Source organism: Perognathus longimembris, chromosome 22, assembly GCF_023159225.1.
Source record: "Perognathus longimembris pacificus isolate PPM17 chromosome 22, ASM2315922v1, whole genome shotgun sequence".
NCBI classification, from domain to species: Eukaryota; Metazoa; Chordata; class Mammalia; order Rodentia; family Heteromyidae; genus Perognathus; species Perognathus longimembris.
Window position 1 is genome coordinate 34,753,140 of NC_063182.1, and position 15,880 is coordinate 34,769,019.

The following is a 15,880-nucleotide window of genomic DNA, read 5'->3' on the forward strand; positions in this document are numbered from 1 at the left end:
GATGTACAGGCCATTCTTGCCCATGCACAAGAAAAGGCTCAATCTCACTGCTCAGCTTACCCTTCCTGAAGAGATAACTCCTGGTTTTCTTCTTCGGGACCACTGCTCTCACTCTGTACCTCAGGTTCATTCTCGTCTTTTCCTGGCAGTGTCTCCCAGCTCTCATCACTTGAGGACTGATCTTTGTCTGTTCCAGAAAACCGATGAGGCAAAGAGGCAGACCATTCCCCATCGCTGCATTCCGAACTGCGAATCAGAGCAGAAATAAAATAAACTTACTACGTGCCCAGTGATTATTTTTATCATTTAGAATGTAACTGAGCATCATGAGACTACTAATACTTAGCCCAGCTAAGACTAACTCCATTTTTAAAATACTTTGAAAATACAGAAATAGATTGGCAAAATGTGATTCTTCTAAATGATTGTGGTGCATGGAAAATTATGAAACAGATCACTGTTGTTTTTTTCACTGAAGTATATAATGCCTATATAGAGGCTTGTCATAGTTTAGACAGGTTTCTAAGTAAAATTTTATACGCAATTTGGTAATCCTATCTAGAATAAATAATAGATTTGTAATTCAATAGATTTATTGACCTGAAACTTTCCATTTCTATATTGACAGCCATTACTTATGTTCTATGCATAGATTTCTACTATTACCTTGCAGTAAAAGCTTGTTTTCTTCTTACTTCTTCACATTCATACACAAAAGAACCACACTTTTAAAAGATATTCAAATTAATGAAAAAAAATGTTAAATCTTTACTGAACACGAACTAAATTTTAGTTTGACAGGATGTTTAGATACGGCCACAAAAGTACAATAAAGAACATCAGAAAATTACAATTGATTACATTTAACTTTGACTAATTTGCTTCCATTTTATTTTTAAAGACTAGCCATCTTATATGATCAAAGGATAGTACTTAAGTACTTCAGTGATGAAAGTAAATTTTAACCAGGTAATGGTGACTCATACCTATAATCCTACCTACTCAGGAGGATTTCAGCTCAAGGACAGCCTGGTAATAAAAGTTCACTTATTCTCCATCTCTAAAACCACCACCAAAGAGCAGGAGTGGAAAGTGTTGTTGAAATGGTAGAGCACCAGTTTCGCAAGCCCAAAGCCCTGGATTAAACTCCAGTATTGCCAATTAAGTCTTGAATTTTTCTTCCAAGATTTTGGTCAAGAATCTTAAAGATTTCCCTTTGTTCACTTGACTTTTGGAAAATAAAAAATTAACAGTTTATTTTCTGTGGCAAGTTTAAGTTGTACATATCTAGCTGGTGGGTTCTCTTATAATAGAGATAAATTGAAAAGTCAAGATGTTATTAATCAACAGAAGCACTGATCTGGGCTCTGAGATATTTAGTGGAAGCGTAAAAACAAAATTTGCTTCCACTTTTCAGTAAACAAAGGGCTAGAGTATAAATATCCTAGAAAAAGAATGCAATACAGAGGCAAAGCAAACCAAAGTCTCTTTCAATCGAGTATAAGGAAGTCACTTGAATTCCATAAAATTTTCTTTGCTCCAAAGTATAATTATCAAAGACCAAGACATATTTTAGACTTATATAATAGCAATATAAAAGCTTTAGAAGTTTTAAAACAACTTATTAAACTAACTTTCCTAAAGATAAAGCTCCTCAAATTCAAAGCTATATTAACAAGTCTGATTTTTATCTCTTTAACAATTGAGTAATAGTGTTGGCAATTTTAAGATGCTTAGATAAAAGATCTGTTATGACTGGCTGACTGACTGACTGCCAGTCCTAGGGCTTGAACTCTGGGCCTGGCTTCTGTGCCTGGGCTTGTTTTGCTAACAGTTAGTGCTCGACCACTTGAGCCACAGTGCTACTTTCAGCTTTTTCTGAGTAGTTTATTGGAGATAAGAGTCTGACGGACTTTCCTGCCACAGCTGGCTTCAAACTGCGATCCTCAGATCTCAGCCTCCTGAGATCTAGGATTAAGGCTTGATTGAGCTACAGGTACCTGGCAAGATCTGTTTTTAATGCATTCAGCTCAAAGTATGATCCTGTCCAGAAAAAGTAACACGAAGTGCATGCACTTCTGAACTTTACTGAAATGGCTAATGAAATATCCCAATTACCAATGCAAAATAATGCCTGAACCAATGGTCAATAAATTTGTAAAAGCCTATATCAAAAACTAGCAAACTATATGCAGCCTTTGGGCCAAATCTCTCCATGATGCCTCTTTCTCAATTGTGAACTAAAACTGATTTTTACATGTTTACTTGATTCTGTCTCTTGGTCAGCAAATCCTGAAGTATTTACCATCAGATCCTTTAAAAATAAAGCTTGGTCTGGGAATGTGGCTTAGTGGCAGAGTGCTTGCCTAGCATGCACGAAGCCCTGGGTTTGATTCCTCAATACCATATAAGCAGAAAAAACTGAAAGTGGTGCTGTGGCTCAAGAAGTACAGTGCTAGCTAGCCTTGAGCAAAAAGAAGCCAGAGACAGTGCTCAGGCCCTGAGTCCAATCTCCAGGACTGGCAAAAAAAAAAAAAAAAGCTTCCAAAAGGGAAGTCCTTAAAAAAAAGAGAGAATAAAAAAAAGAAAAGTCCTGAAAGTTAAGTGTATTTCCACTGTGTAGGGAATAGGATCACTAAACTGACAAGACCACATTTGCCCAGCTCAAGAGGTATAAAAGCTACAGATAAAAACTGTCATTTAAGCCTTCAACTCCCAGTTCTTCCATGAGGAACAAAAAATAATCTCTCTTTGTCTCCCTATTTTAATCCTGTAATCCAAATAAACTCTTGAGATGCCTTCAAAAATAAAGGTTTGTAGATCCTGGACTCATATTACTATTGCTTATATAAATAACTCTTGCTTATCAAGCCAAATTTTTGAATGTACATTTCCTCACCCAATGTTTTCACTGAACATTTTTCAGTTTTCCTTGTGTCTCCAGAGTTACATTCTCATCAAATAAAATCTATCTGCATATGGATTTGTGATTTCCTATGCTAATGGCCCTGTCATGTCTTAATTTTGGAAGCCACTTATCTTTTTCCTTAATTCCCCACACTCAAGTCCTTTCTTTTTACTCTTTGCACAATGAATTCATATCTGAATACCTTTTTCTCCATTTCTTAAAAAAAAATTCCCCCAACCTAGACCTATATAATCAATTACTATTCCTAAATTTAACCACACTCCCTCATCTCATTTGCAGAATGCATTCTGAATATCTCCAGCATTTCCACTTATATTAAATGGTATGTTTACAGTAATACCAAAATATTTACTAGCTCTTTTCTTCCCCCCTAAAGCAGTTATATAAAAAACCTGCGCCCTATGACTTTTACTCTCATAGATTTTGCTGCAGTTACATATATTCCTTATCCTAAGGTACAAGTTAGGTTGTTTAGATTTGAATCTACTCTGTATCTTCATATCCTCAGATATTAGGCCAATGCTATAAGTAATATCTAGTTCACTGAGTTCATGTGAGGGATGAATGAATATACCTCTCATTTAGCAATACTTAGAAAAGATGCCATCAATAACTGTCAGCAAATCATTTATTTAATAACATTTTTTAGTCAAATACTTTGTTTCCTCCTAATCAAAATCCATTATATCTCATGTGCTGGCATTTTTTTACATTCCCATTCAAATAAGTAAGTAATGATTAACATTACGAACTCTTGTCTGTGCAACACTTGAGGTATTCCAATCTCTGGGAAATTATAGACTAAGTGTCAAATTTCTTTTACTAACAGTTTACTACAACAGCATTTCTAGTACACTCTTACATTCTACTCTTCCCCTACATGAATGCTCTACTCCAAATACTGAGCCCAAAGTCTGACCTTTTGCTACAATTCCCCTCATCATCAAGGAACTTTTCACTATACTTAACCACTCCCTCTTCCTGCCTTGGGGACTAGGTAGGAAGTCCTTTTTTCAAATATTCTCCTGGATAAAAATGAATTTGTTTTTCAATAATAACATGGATTAGACTGCTGGCATATTCAGTCCAACTCACTATATTTAAGTGCTAAGAGGTCAGGGAGTTGGAGTGGGAATCTGAACTGAGCTCAATAAACGGAAACAATCTATAGAATTTAATCACAGAAAGGCCTTGTCATCAATTAACTAAACTGTAACTGACTGAGGAACTAAGTTGTAGCCAATTAGGTTGTTTTCTATGCCTACCTCTGGCCTTCTATAAACTGATCACATTGTTGGCACATTTCTCAGATCCTGTTTTAGTTCTGGGAACTGCATAATTCAGGAATCAAATTTGATATTGCTAAAATAAATGCTTCTAAATTTGACTATTCTAAGGAATTTTCCCTCTTACCCAGGTATAAAAATCCATTACTTTAATAATTGACCAGCAATTTCCATGAACCCTGAGTAGTGAAATGTACATAAGATTTTGTCTGGTACTAATGAAGCTGAAATCATGCAACTTAAATAAAAGACTTTTATTAGAAAGTTTATTTGAAAAAAAAGTCATTAATGACAAGTATGGTCCAGGAATAAATGTACATTTGTGATGATTGAAATTATATAAGAACAATTTCTATTACTATCTCAGTGTGACCTTATCTATGAAAAATCAATATTTATCACTAATCTGTAACTTGAAAAGTCTAAACTGGCTCAGAGGGTTAGTAAGAGATTATCCAACAACGGTTGTTTCCTTTTGGTTGGTTTGTGGGGCTTGAAGTCAGGGCCTGGGTGCTAGCTAGCCTTGAACACTTTTGCTCTGGGCTAGCACTCACTTTGAGCCACTGTTCCACTTCTGATTAAGATGTTTTTTTTACAACCACTCTTCCTCATGAATTAAACGAAGACATTAATATTCATCTTTCAAGTCTAACAGTGATGCCTAGATAAATACTATGGACAACAAATATTCGGCACAAATTTCAGGACCACAGTTACTTCTTCTTTCATAATATAGTGTTTGTTTATACAGACATTCCAATGGATTTCCTACCAGCATGCCATTATTTTCCCCTTTGCCAAAGGAAAGCCACTCTACATCCTCTAGTTTATGGAATGACAGTGGCAACCTCTGGGGTCCCCCAATCAACTTGAGTCTTTCGATCCATAACAAATCACCCCACAGCCAGTCACCCAAAGAAGAGCTTCTGCCTTTTCACTACTTAGAGTAAAATTTCACTTTTCACTTTTGATGACTACGTATGATCCTACATAATATCTTTATTTTGCCTTTTGGTCCACAATGCTTGAACTACTATATGGAAACCCTCTAAGAAAAAGTCTGTAAATCTTTGGGTTCCAAAGAAGAAACATTAATATTTTGACTACAATGTATACTGGCATATAGATGTGTGTGTGTGTGTGTGTGTGTGTGTGTGTGTGCGCGCGCGCATATACGCTTAATAAAACAAAGCCATCATTTCCTTGAGGTATTAGAATGAAAAACTGCTGTGGTTGGTTGTACTTCCATCTTATTTCTACCTGGTATTTATACTGACAGGTTCTTTCTGTTTTTGTTTTGGCTTATAGGTTACAGGGTTTAAGTCTATATATGAAAAAAAGTTTCTTTGGCTCATAACTGAATGCATAAAGTTACATAATAAATTAAATCTCAGTAAGTTATCTTTGCCTGCTTTTGAATATAACTCGATGCTAACTAGAGACAATATAAGAAGCAAAGAAATACTTAAGAAAAAACTTTACTCTTAAACTGCTATAAATATGAATGCAAGATTAAAATGTTTAAGAAAATATTTAAGCATGTTTTTAAAAAATCTTTGTTTTGGCTGCTAAATAGATGGTTTATTTGATTTACCTGTCAGAAGAGCTCTTTTTTCATGACTCTTAGCTAAGAATAGATATGAAGGTAATTCAGCCTTACAACAAATCTGTATATCATCCTCTTTGTAATTCTGGTGAACTTTATGGGGACAGGGATCATTATTATTTATTTACAATGTCCCAGCACAAAAGTCTGGAACTTAAGAAAATGTCAATGAACACCTTCTTAATACATCAAATGAAATCAACTAAATTTATTAGTTCACTTTACTTTCCTAATAATATCAACAAAATCAGTTGTTGCAGTATTTTCCCTTAAAATAAAGTTTTTCCCTTAAAGTAAAGCTTTTGACTATTTAAGCAAAGTTAAGTCCCAGTGACAGGAACACAGAGAAATCTCAAGAGCTTTAAGAAATGGTCAGTAGATGGCATGCCTCTCTTCAGAAGGCTTAGTACCAAGATTAAAATGTGCTAGCATTCCTGAAAGGTTTTTTTAAACTCAACAGACTGTCCTCAGTTACAAAATTTCTCAGGGTATATTTCAAAAGAGCTAGTTACTAACCTGAGTTCTTTGGTCTATTCCCAAGTCTGGTAATTATATGCTGCCTATTAAAATTCTCCTTGCAGTTCTAATTTAATAAGGTGGTTCTCAGTTCCTGTCAAACAGCTCAGAGCAATGCTACAGCTGCAATGCTTAACCCAGAGCATAACATTTCAGATGCGATTAAATGATCACTCAGAATTGTTCAGGAAAGGTGATCATGCGTTCACTAAAATCCCTTTCCACTTTTATATAATACATGACTCATATTTTTAAGTGAACAAGTTACCTATATTTTAAAATGTCACAGTAAATTTCAGTTATAATCTTGGCTAAGTGAGCCCTTTGTCACTATTATAAACATGGCCAAAAAAATATCACCTGTAAGTTTTACAAAGCAAAATTTAAAAAAAAAATTCAACTTCAATTTGTTAATTTTTCCAATTAAGAAGTCAAATGAAGAACTTAATTTCTCATGTCCGTAACTTCTTTCTTTCTAAAGAAGTTTAGAAAAGCAGATTCATTTTTGCCCTATTTATTGGTTCTAATATCAGAGCTGCACAGAACAGTAAAACAATAAGTAGATGAACAAAGGGAAAAGTAATATTTAATAATTAAAGTAATATTTAATAAAATATCAAATTTTCACCTTTAGCTGGAACCCTGGCATGCAGAAGTACTGTACAGGGAGACTCAAGAGTTGAGGAAATGAAGCACAGAAATAGAAGTATTCCATCTACATGTGCATATTTATATATGTATATTTAATCTAACTTCAGATAACAGAACCAACAATTCAGAATCCAGATCTTATATCACACCCCTATGCAATATGATGCTTCCCTGTTCTATAAACATCAATTCAGTTTTTACCATATTATAGCTATTGCTCAAATCATTAAGCTCAGTTGGACTCCTTTTTTTCTGTATCATTTTTTATTGTCAAGGTGATGTATAGAGGCGTTCAGTTACATACATAATGTAGTCAATATATTTCATTTCAAATTTGTTATGTTCTCCCTTATTTTTCTCCCACCTTCCCTCACCAATATCCCCCCAAATTGTACAGTTACTTTACAGCATATTGTCTTCTAAGTATTGCTGATGCATTGGTTCACTTTTTACCCTTTGTCTCACCATTTTGATGTTCCCTTTCCCTTCCCTAATTCAGACAAACATATATACAATACCCAGGGTATCAGAATCAAATGCAGTGATGTCATGGGCTAAACCATAGGGAAGATAAATAAAATAAAAAAGAAATGATTTCACATAGTACATTAAAAAGAACAACAATGATAAAAAAAAAAAAAAAAAAAAAAAAAAAAAAAAGAAATAGAAGTATTCCTTAAACACTTCAAGCTATTGAAATATGGCCATATAATATATATTAAGGCTTCAGTATGGAAATACAAGTAGAGTCCACGATACAGTATCCTTTAGGCCTTATTCTATAAATCTTAGAACAAAAACAAAAAGCACTAAGTTGTTCCCAACATTTCAATGGTCTTCAAACGTTTTTCAAAATTAGCTCAATAATTTTGGAACATCTTAACTGATAGTTCTAAAATCAATATATTACTAACATGCTGAAAGAACAGTTTCTACTGACTGCTTTTAGTTTGTAAATTCTGGTTGTAAAAATCTATCATTGCTCATAGTACTGACATCACTTAAGGAAAAAAGAAAAAAACACTATGAAAACACTCTCTACCATTAAAAGTAGAAAATCGTTCTAGGCAAAGGTAACACTTCTACAATGGATAAAAGATATCAATTTAAAAACCAGGAGTTAAGAAAACTACTACCCTTTCCTTTAGGGCTAATAATCACATAAACATTTCATCAACTTCAATACAAGATGTCAGACCCAACTACAAAAAAACAAGCAAAACTAACAAGCTTTTTATTTTGATTTGTGTGTCCTCAAAGGTGAAAGTACAGTCAACTCCTTTCAAGAAGCAAAAATGTAACTGGGAAAAAGAATTACAGCAATCTTAAGAAAGATAAATTATTAACAATTGTTTGGTTTTTTTAGTAACCCAGACATAGAAGAGGCTCACAATACAATCTAAGTCTTCACTCTATGTTTTAGAATTTAGATATTTTCCTCTAAGTTTGAAAATAGTACTTAAAAACCCCAGTGTAACCCAAGCCAGTAAACTGTTAACAATCTTTGTGGTTCTGCAGCAAAATATATAAATATCCAAAGAACAAGCCTTGTTTTAGTTCAGGTACAACTCTACTATCAAGGAGGTTAATATCATGTCAGGTTTTGTATCCAATTTTTATTTTTAGAATTTTGTGGACTTGGGATGAAAAATTGTGAACTCAAACTGAAAAAAATCCGGCAAAAGAAATGTTTTGACCTAGCACAGAAAATTAGGCAAAAATTACCTTACCCTTGAAAAGCTCCAAGATAATAGCAGAAATTGTATTTGAATCATTTTTAACAATAAGTTAGACTACATTATGGGAGTTTAATTCATATTTTTAAAAAATTAAATGTTTATTCTTTCATGACATGAAATAAAATCCACAAATGCTTTTGTATTCAAAATAGGAAATGTCTTCCTTTGTATTTCTATTGTTTAAACACACACACACACACACACACACACACACTATTTAGCCAGATGTGTGTGGCTCATGACTATAATCCTAGCTACTCAGAAGGCTGAGATCTCAAGATTGCAGTTTGAAGCCAGCCCAGGCAGGAAAGTCCATGACTCTTAACTCCAAATAAGTACCAAAAGAGCCAGAGGTGGAGCTGTGGCTCAATTGGTAGAGCAGTAGTCTTGAGAGGAAAAAAAGGTCAGGGACACTACCCAGGCCTTGAATTCAAGACCCAGGACTAGCACCAAAAGAATAAAATAAAATAAAATAAATGTACTTATTAATAAAATCCTGCAACTGATGGGGTTGAAAAAAGAATGCTTATGTTAAAAAAAAAAGTTTTATGTTCTCTTGAAAGCAGTAGTCTTGTGGTGAAGAACCTATTAGCCTCTGGAGTTGACACACTCAAATGCCAGCTCCACTCTTTAGTCACTTTTAGGAGTTGGTTTAACTCTGTTGTCTCAGTTTCCTCATCTGTGAGTAGGGGAAATGACGGTCCTTACCATATGGCTGTTGGAGGATTTTTAAATGCTAACAAAAATTTAAAATAGGTATTTACAACTACTACTACTACTACTAACACAATATTACCAATCAAGTTTCTTTAATCTTCCTTTCTAACCCAGAGTGGGACTTTACGTAGGTTTTTTAAAGACTTAAGTCAAAGCCCATTAAAACAAGTACCAGGAAATGTGTACTTGCAAGACTGGAGAGGGGTCGACGGGAAAAGGGTAGAAGAACGAAGGGGGATTAGAGGGGAGAATTCCTTGTGCCTCCACAGAAGTGAGAACAAAAGGGAAGGGGGGTGAAGATGCTGAAGAGATGACATAAATCAAGATTCATAAACTGCTTTGCTAAATGGTGAAAAAATTCAAATACATAACCTAAGAATTAATAGAAGTGAAGGGAGGGGCGAGCTGGGAGCGGTGGTACAGTTGATAGGAGTGACATTGGTCAAGATGCCCTATAATCACAAACTGCTGGTGTACGGCAACTCCTCTGGACAATTACTTAAAGGTCATAAGATATTCAAAAATAAATAAATAATTTTACATGTAAAAACATAAACACACACTTCCCTGGAAATACCAAAAATATTTAGCATCTGTACCCTTTATAATACCTAGTAAGTATTACGTGAACCTTTCATTCCTGTCAGGCACAAAAACAGCCCCAAGAAAGTTTCTGTAAAAAACTGTGACTAGTAAGCCGTTTATGTGTATGGTGATGCTCACGAAGAATATTTGATAAATGATCTAATTTCTTAACCACATTACATAGATCACTGAGTGTCACAACACTAGAAACAAACAACTTCAGTCAATGCGCCATCTGACAAAGTACGGAATGGGGCCTTACCTGTCATCATCTTTGTCATAGAGTTGGTAATAATCTCCACAGCCATTCCAAAAGCTGGTATCCCGGGCCCCTTGCCTTCCCCCTGCGGCTCCACTTCCTCGTGTTACACGGCTGTGCTCCAGTTCCCGTGCTGTAACTCTTGAGTAAGGCGGATTCAAAAACATGCATTCATGTTCTGCATCAAACTCTTCACACTTTATTAAGGAATCATCCCCGCTGCATTCCTCAACTTCCAAAGCCTCCCTCCATCTCTGCACACTTCTTTGCTTAGCCTCATGCCTGTTAAGACCTATTTCCTGGTCCACCTGGCTTGAACTGATCACTTTCCTAACTTTTGGCCTTACTACCTGCTCAGGAGAACTTCTGCAGTTGCTGTCCCTATCACCTGCATTTTGTTCACTACAGATATGCCCTGGAACACAGGCTGCATCTGCAGGAGAATTTTCTGTCTGTTTTTCCTGATGGTCAATATTATCTTGTTTCTTTCTAACCAATTCATCTTCAGGAGAGGACTGTTTGCTCTGATGGATAAACTCAGCATCATCAGTAGAACTATTCATTGAAGGAGTGCAATCTAACTCTTCGAATTCCTCTCTTATCTCACAGTTAAAAGCAGGAACTGGCAGTGAAATACCAGTGTACACTTCTGCCTCGCCATTGTCCAGCCCCATTGCTGTGCTGCCTAATGCTTCCTGGTATCCACTACTTTCCACAACTTCCGCAGAAAGTTGAAGACAGTCAGTATCCTCTCCATGGTTGCCATCTGGACCATAAGAGTCAGTATAAACCAACGCAACTCCATTTTGGGCATTTGAGACATTACAAGCTGCTGGGATATTTGCTGTCTCAGAGTGATTATGAAGATTCATACTGCTTCCTAAGGTCTCCTTGCCTTCCTGACTATGATGTTCTGTAGCAAAGGATGAATTGTTCTCAACAATTTGGTTCAATGCTGTACCGCAAGTGGGAGTTCCTGTTTCACTATTTTCAAATACAGGTTCATCAGATAAGGCAGAAGGAACTTGATCCAATGAACTGGGACCTTCAGAGAAAAAAAGAAAACATTTTGTAGGGATTAATTCCAATAAAATTTGATGCAATAACTCAACACCAATTATTACCTACTTGAAATCCTAAGTACATTTATTTGGCACATGCTTCTATGCTCTTTACTTGAACTGGCAGAACAGAATGGTTACCACATGGATTCATTTGTCTCCCTTCATATTTCTTGCAGAGCCATTTTTCAGCTAAGTCCTCATTCTTAAAATCTTTCACAAGACATAAGGAGAAGGGAAAGATATGCCATAGAAGGAGAAGCTAAAGCCAAGTCACAGGTAATCGCCCTGCACCCCTTTAATCTCAAATTAAACTCCATTTATTAATAGACTTAAAAAATGAAAAACCTCAAATATATTTATGACTGATATAATAACATGTCACAGATCTAAGAGAAATGAGGCTCTGTTTTAGTGTTAATTCAGAATATTACATCTTAGAGTCTAGATATATACTTTATTTCTATCCTCAAATCATACTGTTATAGTACATCTAAAATGAGCTAACTTTGAATGTCTTATAGCTATTGACTGAACAAGTCAATATACTTTCTCTGTCATAGTTAAAATTTTGAGGCATGAACAAAATAAAAAACTATCCCCATAGATTATACACAAATATCTTTCATTGCTATTAACTTAATAATTAAAAAGACACCAAGATTTGCTCCAACAAGAATTTTTAAGTTAAAATAACTAAACTTTAATTGACATAAACTTTATTGGAATGACTAGCTAGAAATTCAAATTCATATATATTCATGTATACAAAACATTTTCTAGATATATGGAGTTTGCTTAGAACCAGGAGGAGAAACTAAATCTAGTCCAAAGGTATACTGATTGTACATGGATATTTGCAAAACACATATTTCATACCATTGAATAATTAAGGAATTTTGAATTACTTGGCATGTATATTTTATAAAATGATTAGAAAAATGAACTAGCGAAGCTGAATTACTTAGAACACTGAAAACAAAGTTATTTAAACATAATATGCCGGTAAAAACATACACAGCTCACATTAAGGTTTCCGCAGAGTAGAGGCTGAAAAAATGATTTCTAGCTAAGAGATGTAACATAACTATAGTTATATTCTAGTTAACTTTTTGTGTAAATATTTGTACTATTATTAAGTTCAACATAAATTTCAAAATAGCATTTATTGACATAAAATGAACTGTATTCACACTCAAGACACACAAAAAAACTCAAAGAAATATAGGATCATTTTGCTTAGCATCATCATTTTATGTGTTCATAGGGACATAGCTATTCAGCTATTGTGATCTTCTGCTAGGACTACCCTAGACGTGTACTAAATTCCCTATGTTGGAAACCATAGAGTCCATATTTCTTTGGGTCTGGCTCACTTCAATTAGTATGAAATTTTTCCAAGTCCTTCCATTTCCTTACGAATGGGGCAATGTCATTCTTTCTGATAGAGGCATAGAATTCCATTGTGTATATGTACCACATTTTCTTGATCCACTCATCTATATGGAAACATGATCATTGCTGTTGTTATGTTCAACATTCCGTGTGAAATTATGCCCTTTTCTTTTGTCTTTCTTTCCTGTGGTTTTACCCCTGGTAGCACTGTAACTAATTTTGGTACCTTGGATATTGTATTGGAACTGGGAAGGGAAAGGGAATACCAACATAGACAGACAAAGGATAAAAAGGCAAACCAATGCAACAGCAATACTTACAAAACCATATGGTGTAAACCAACTGTACAACTCATGGGGAGGGGGAAAGGAAATGGGGAGGGGTGGTGGGGGAAAGGAAATGGGGAGGGGGAGGGGGGCAACTGAGGGAGGGGGTAACAAGTTAGATGAGAAATGTATGCACTTCCTTACATATGAAAATGTAACCCCTCTGTACATCACTTTAACAATAAAGAAATGAAAATGAAAAAAAACAAACAAGTATTATAAGATCAATCCCGACATATCTATTAACCCTTATTTTATTATATAGCTGCACGTTACATACCTGAGGAATTTTCCTTTGGAACATCATCAAGCTCCAATACTTCATAGTCATCAAATGCCCGACCTAAGTTTCTTTCATGCCTGGTCATACATGGTTTAAAACTGACATATGCGTGTCTCCTTCCGTATCGCCTGCCTGTAATTGTCTGATAGCCTCCTGCTGGCTTGGGCCAAGCGCCCTTGCTGGAGTCTTGATCCATCACTAAAACGAACGAATGAATGAATGAATGAACAAGAATGACTTTTATTCTGACAGCTACTTGAGGGGAACAAACACATATATTATTATTCAACAAATAATACAGCTTTTATGTTCTAAATCATATCAACATCAAATGCATTTTACTAGTACCATAAAACATTTCATAGTAGACATTGCATAAAAAGATACCCGATTTTTGTAACTGAACAAATCCAAATAAATTCTTCACTAGCTAAACATGAAATAAGACATAGAGTAAGAGTAGGTGGTCTTCTCCCTCTCAAAATACCTTCTAAGTTTGATTTCTTTGAGGTGTTTTAGATTTTTTTTTACTGAAATAAACCAGAAAAAGGTTTTCATATGCCAAATTATTATAGTGTCAATGTTCCTTATGAACTAGACAATAATTGTCCAAATTACCAAGTACCTTCAATGTAAGTATTCAATACATATCTGAAGAGTTTATTATTAGCACATTCTTGTAGAAGGTTATAGGTAATCACTTCAAACTGTATCTGTACCACAAACACAAATATATTTCAATGCTTAAGGTCAGATAAAATTACCTAAAAGAGCCAGGCACTGCCGGCTCATGCCTATAATCCTAGCTACGTAGGAGGCTAAGATCTGAGGATTGCAGTTTGAAGCCAACCTCAGCAAGAAAAGTCCATGAGATTCTTATTTCAAATTAACCACCAGAAAACTGCAAGTGGCTCTGTGGTTCAAAGTGGTAGAGCACTAACCTTGAGCAAAAAATCTCAGGGATAGCACCCAGGTCCTAAGGAAGAGCCACAAGGGATAAAAAAAAAAAAAAAAAAAAATCTAATAGAAAAGGATTATGGGTCATGTCATACACATTCTATTCCATCTTTGAAAACTATGAATGAATGGCACATATTATCACAAAAGTGCCACCAACATTTAAACAATTTAAATATTCAGTTTTTTTTAAATCAACAAAAATTAGGTAGATCAACTTATTTATTAATTTTTGATATTTCACATGTATAATTGTGGAAGGGCTATTCACAAATTTCAGCATCAACTGCCAATTGTGTTAAATATTTAGTTTCGATGAATGAATGATGAATGGATGATGAATGTTAAAAAACAGTAGAATCTAAGTTTGTCCAGTCAACTACATTACATATACTATGCAGGAATCAAACTTTTTTCACAATATATGATATATAGTCAATAAGTATAACAGTTTCATATTTGTTTCCTTACATTAAACTAAGAAATACAATCAGTTTCAAGCAAAGGAAAAATAAATGTATTTTATAAGACTGTCAAGTGTGAAATTATCTTACTTCAGGTAGATACATTATGCTATTTTAATAACTGACAAAAATTAAGGTCAAATTAAATGTTCAGGTCACTCGTCCAATAACCTAAGAAAGTACCCTTAACTGATCCAAAGAAATAAGCTCCAAACTGGAATCAACAACAGAAGCCAAGGCTACAAAAAAAGTATCAAAAATTTATTTACTTTTATACTAAAAGCTAGAAACTAACCTTTACTCAAGACCACGTGTCAGATGATGACTTGCCATATACGGTACTCAGAGTACCTAGACAGAAAAGCAAGCAATCCTTCAGACACCTTTCTTACCTGATGGCTCTTTCTCAGTGTACTGAGACATGGATGGCAATTTCTCTGTGCCTACTTCAGTAGAACACTGGCTGGGGTTCGGGGTTAACTCATACAAGGGATGAGCTGCAAAAGATGCCTAAAAAGACACAACATAGTGAACAAGATTAGCAATAAACGCACAAAACACAAAGGGCAAAGTTGTCTAAAGTAAAGAGTGAGTCAGGAAAATTTTAATTCTAGATCCAATTACTAACCTATCAGGCATCACTTTCTCTCTTTAACTAGAATATTACACCAGCAGTGCTCAGAAGACTACACAGGCTATTTTTAAAGGAGATGTACATCTCTGAGTAAACTAATAAGCTTACAAAAGCCTCGTTTGATTTCTACCTCAATGTATTGGCTAACACAGTATGTATTAAAACAGCATTCATTAAAACAGCTTCATTAAAAATGAAGCATTGTGTCCTAGGTGGCTGGCTCTTGGCAGGAACTATCAGCGAATAAATAAGACAATTTGCTTTTTTTTTACAGAAGCTTGGCAATGTAAAATGGGGTGCGGGGAAGGTAGCCACCTTAAGTCAAACTCCAACTGATGCTTAAGCAAACTCACAGCTGTTCTCAGCATTAGAATCTTCTCTGGTGATGTGGTTCTAACATGTGACATACAAGATTAGACTAAAAAGGCATTGGAGCCTCCCCCTGGCTCTCCAGCTCTCTGACTCTGGGAGA

The 15,880-nt window shown here is 35.0% G+C and overlaps 1 protein-coding gene and 1 long non-coding RNA gene across 3 annotated transcripts in view; both read right to left on the bottom strand.

The window, feature by feature from the left end:
* Pja2 (praja ring finger ubiquitin ligase 2) overlaps nt 1–15,880 on the bottom strand; it is a 56,001-nt gene that overhangs the window by 24,994 nt on the left and 15,127 nt on the right. The window contains exons 2-6 of one of the 2 annotated variants that reach the window (XM_048331082.1): nt 15,167–15,284; nt 13,351–13,551; nt 10,789–11,333; nt 10,292–10,749; nt 61–246 (exon numbers count right to left, since the gene is read on the bottom strand). In XM_048331082.1, coding sequence (XP_048187039.1) covers nt 61–246; nt 10,292–10,749; nt 10,789–11,333; nt 13,351–13,551; nt 15,167–15,197 — 1,421 coding nt within the window. In that variant the 5' untranslated portion in view covers nt 15,198–15,284. Of the gene's footprint in view, nt 1–60; nt 247–10,291; nt 11,334–13,350; nt 13,552–15,166; nt 15,285–15,880 lie in introns of both variants that reach the window. The other variant, XM_048331081.1, reaches the window with a different exon arrangement.
* Nucleotides 342–5,402, bottom strand: LOC125339815. Its single transcript, XR_007208630.1, has 3 exons — nt 5,392–5,402; nt 3,810–3,816; nt 342–472 (listed from the first exon to the last, which is right to left on the bottom strand). It is a non-coding gene; the product is annotated as an uncharacterized LOC125339815 (long non-coding RNA).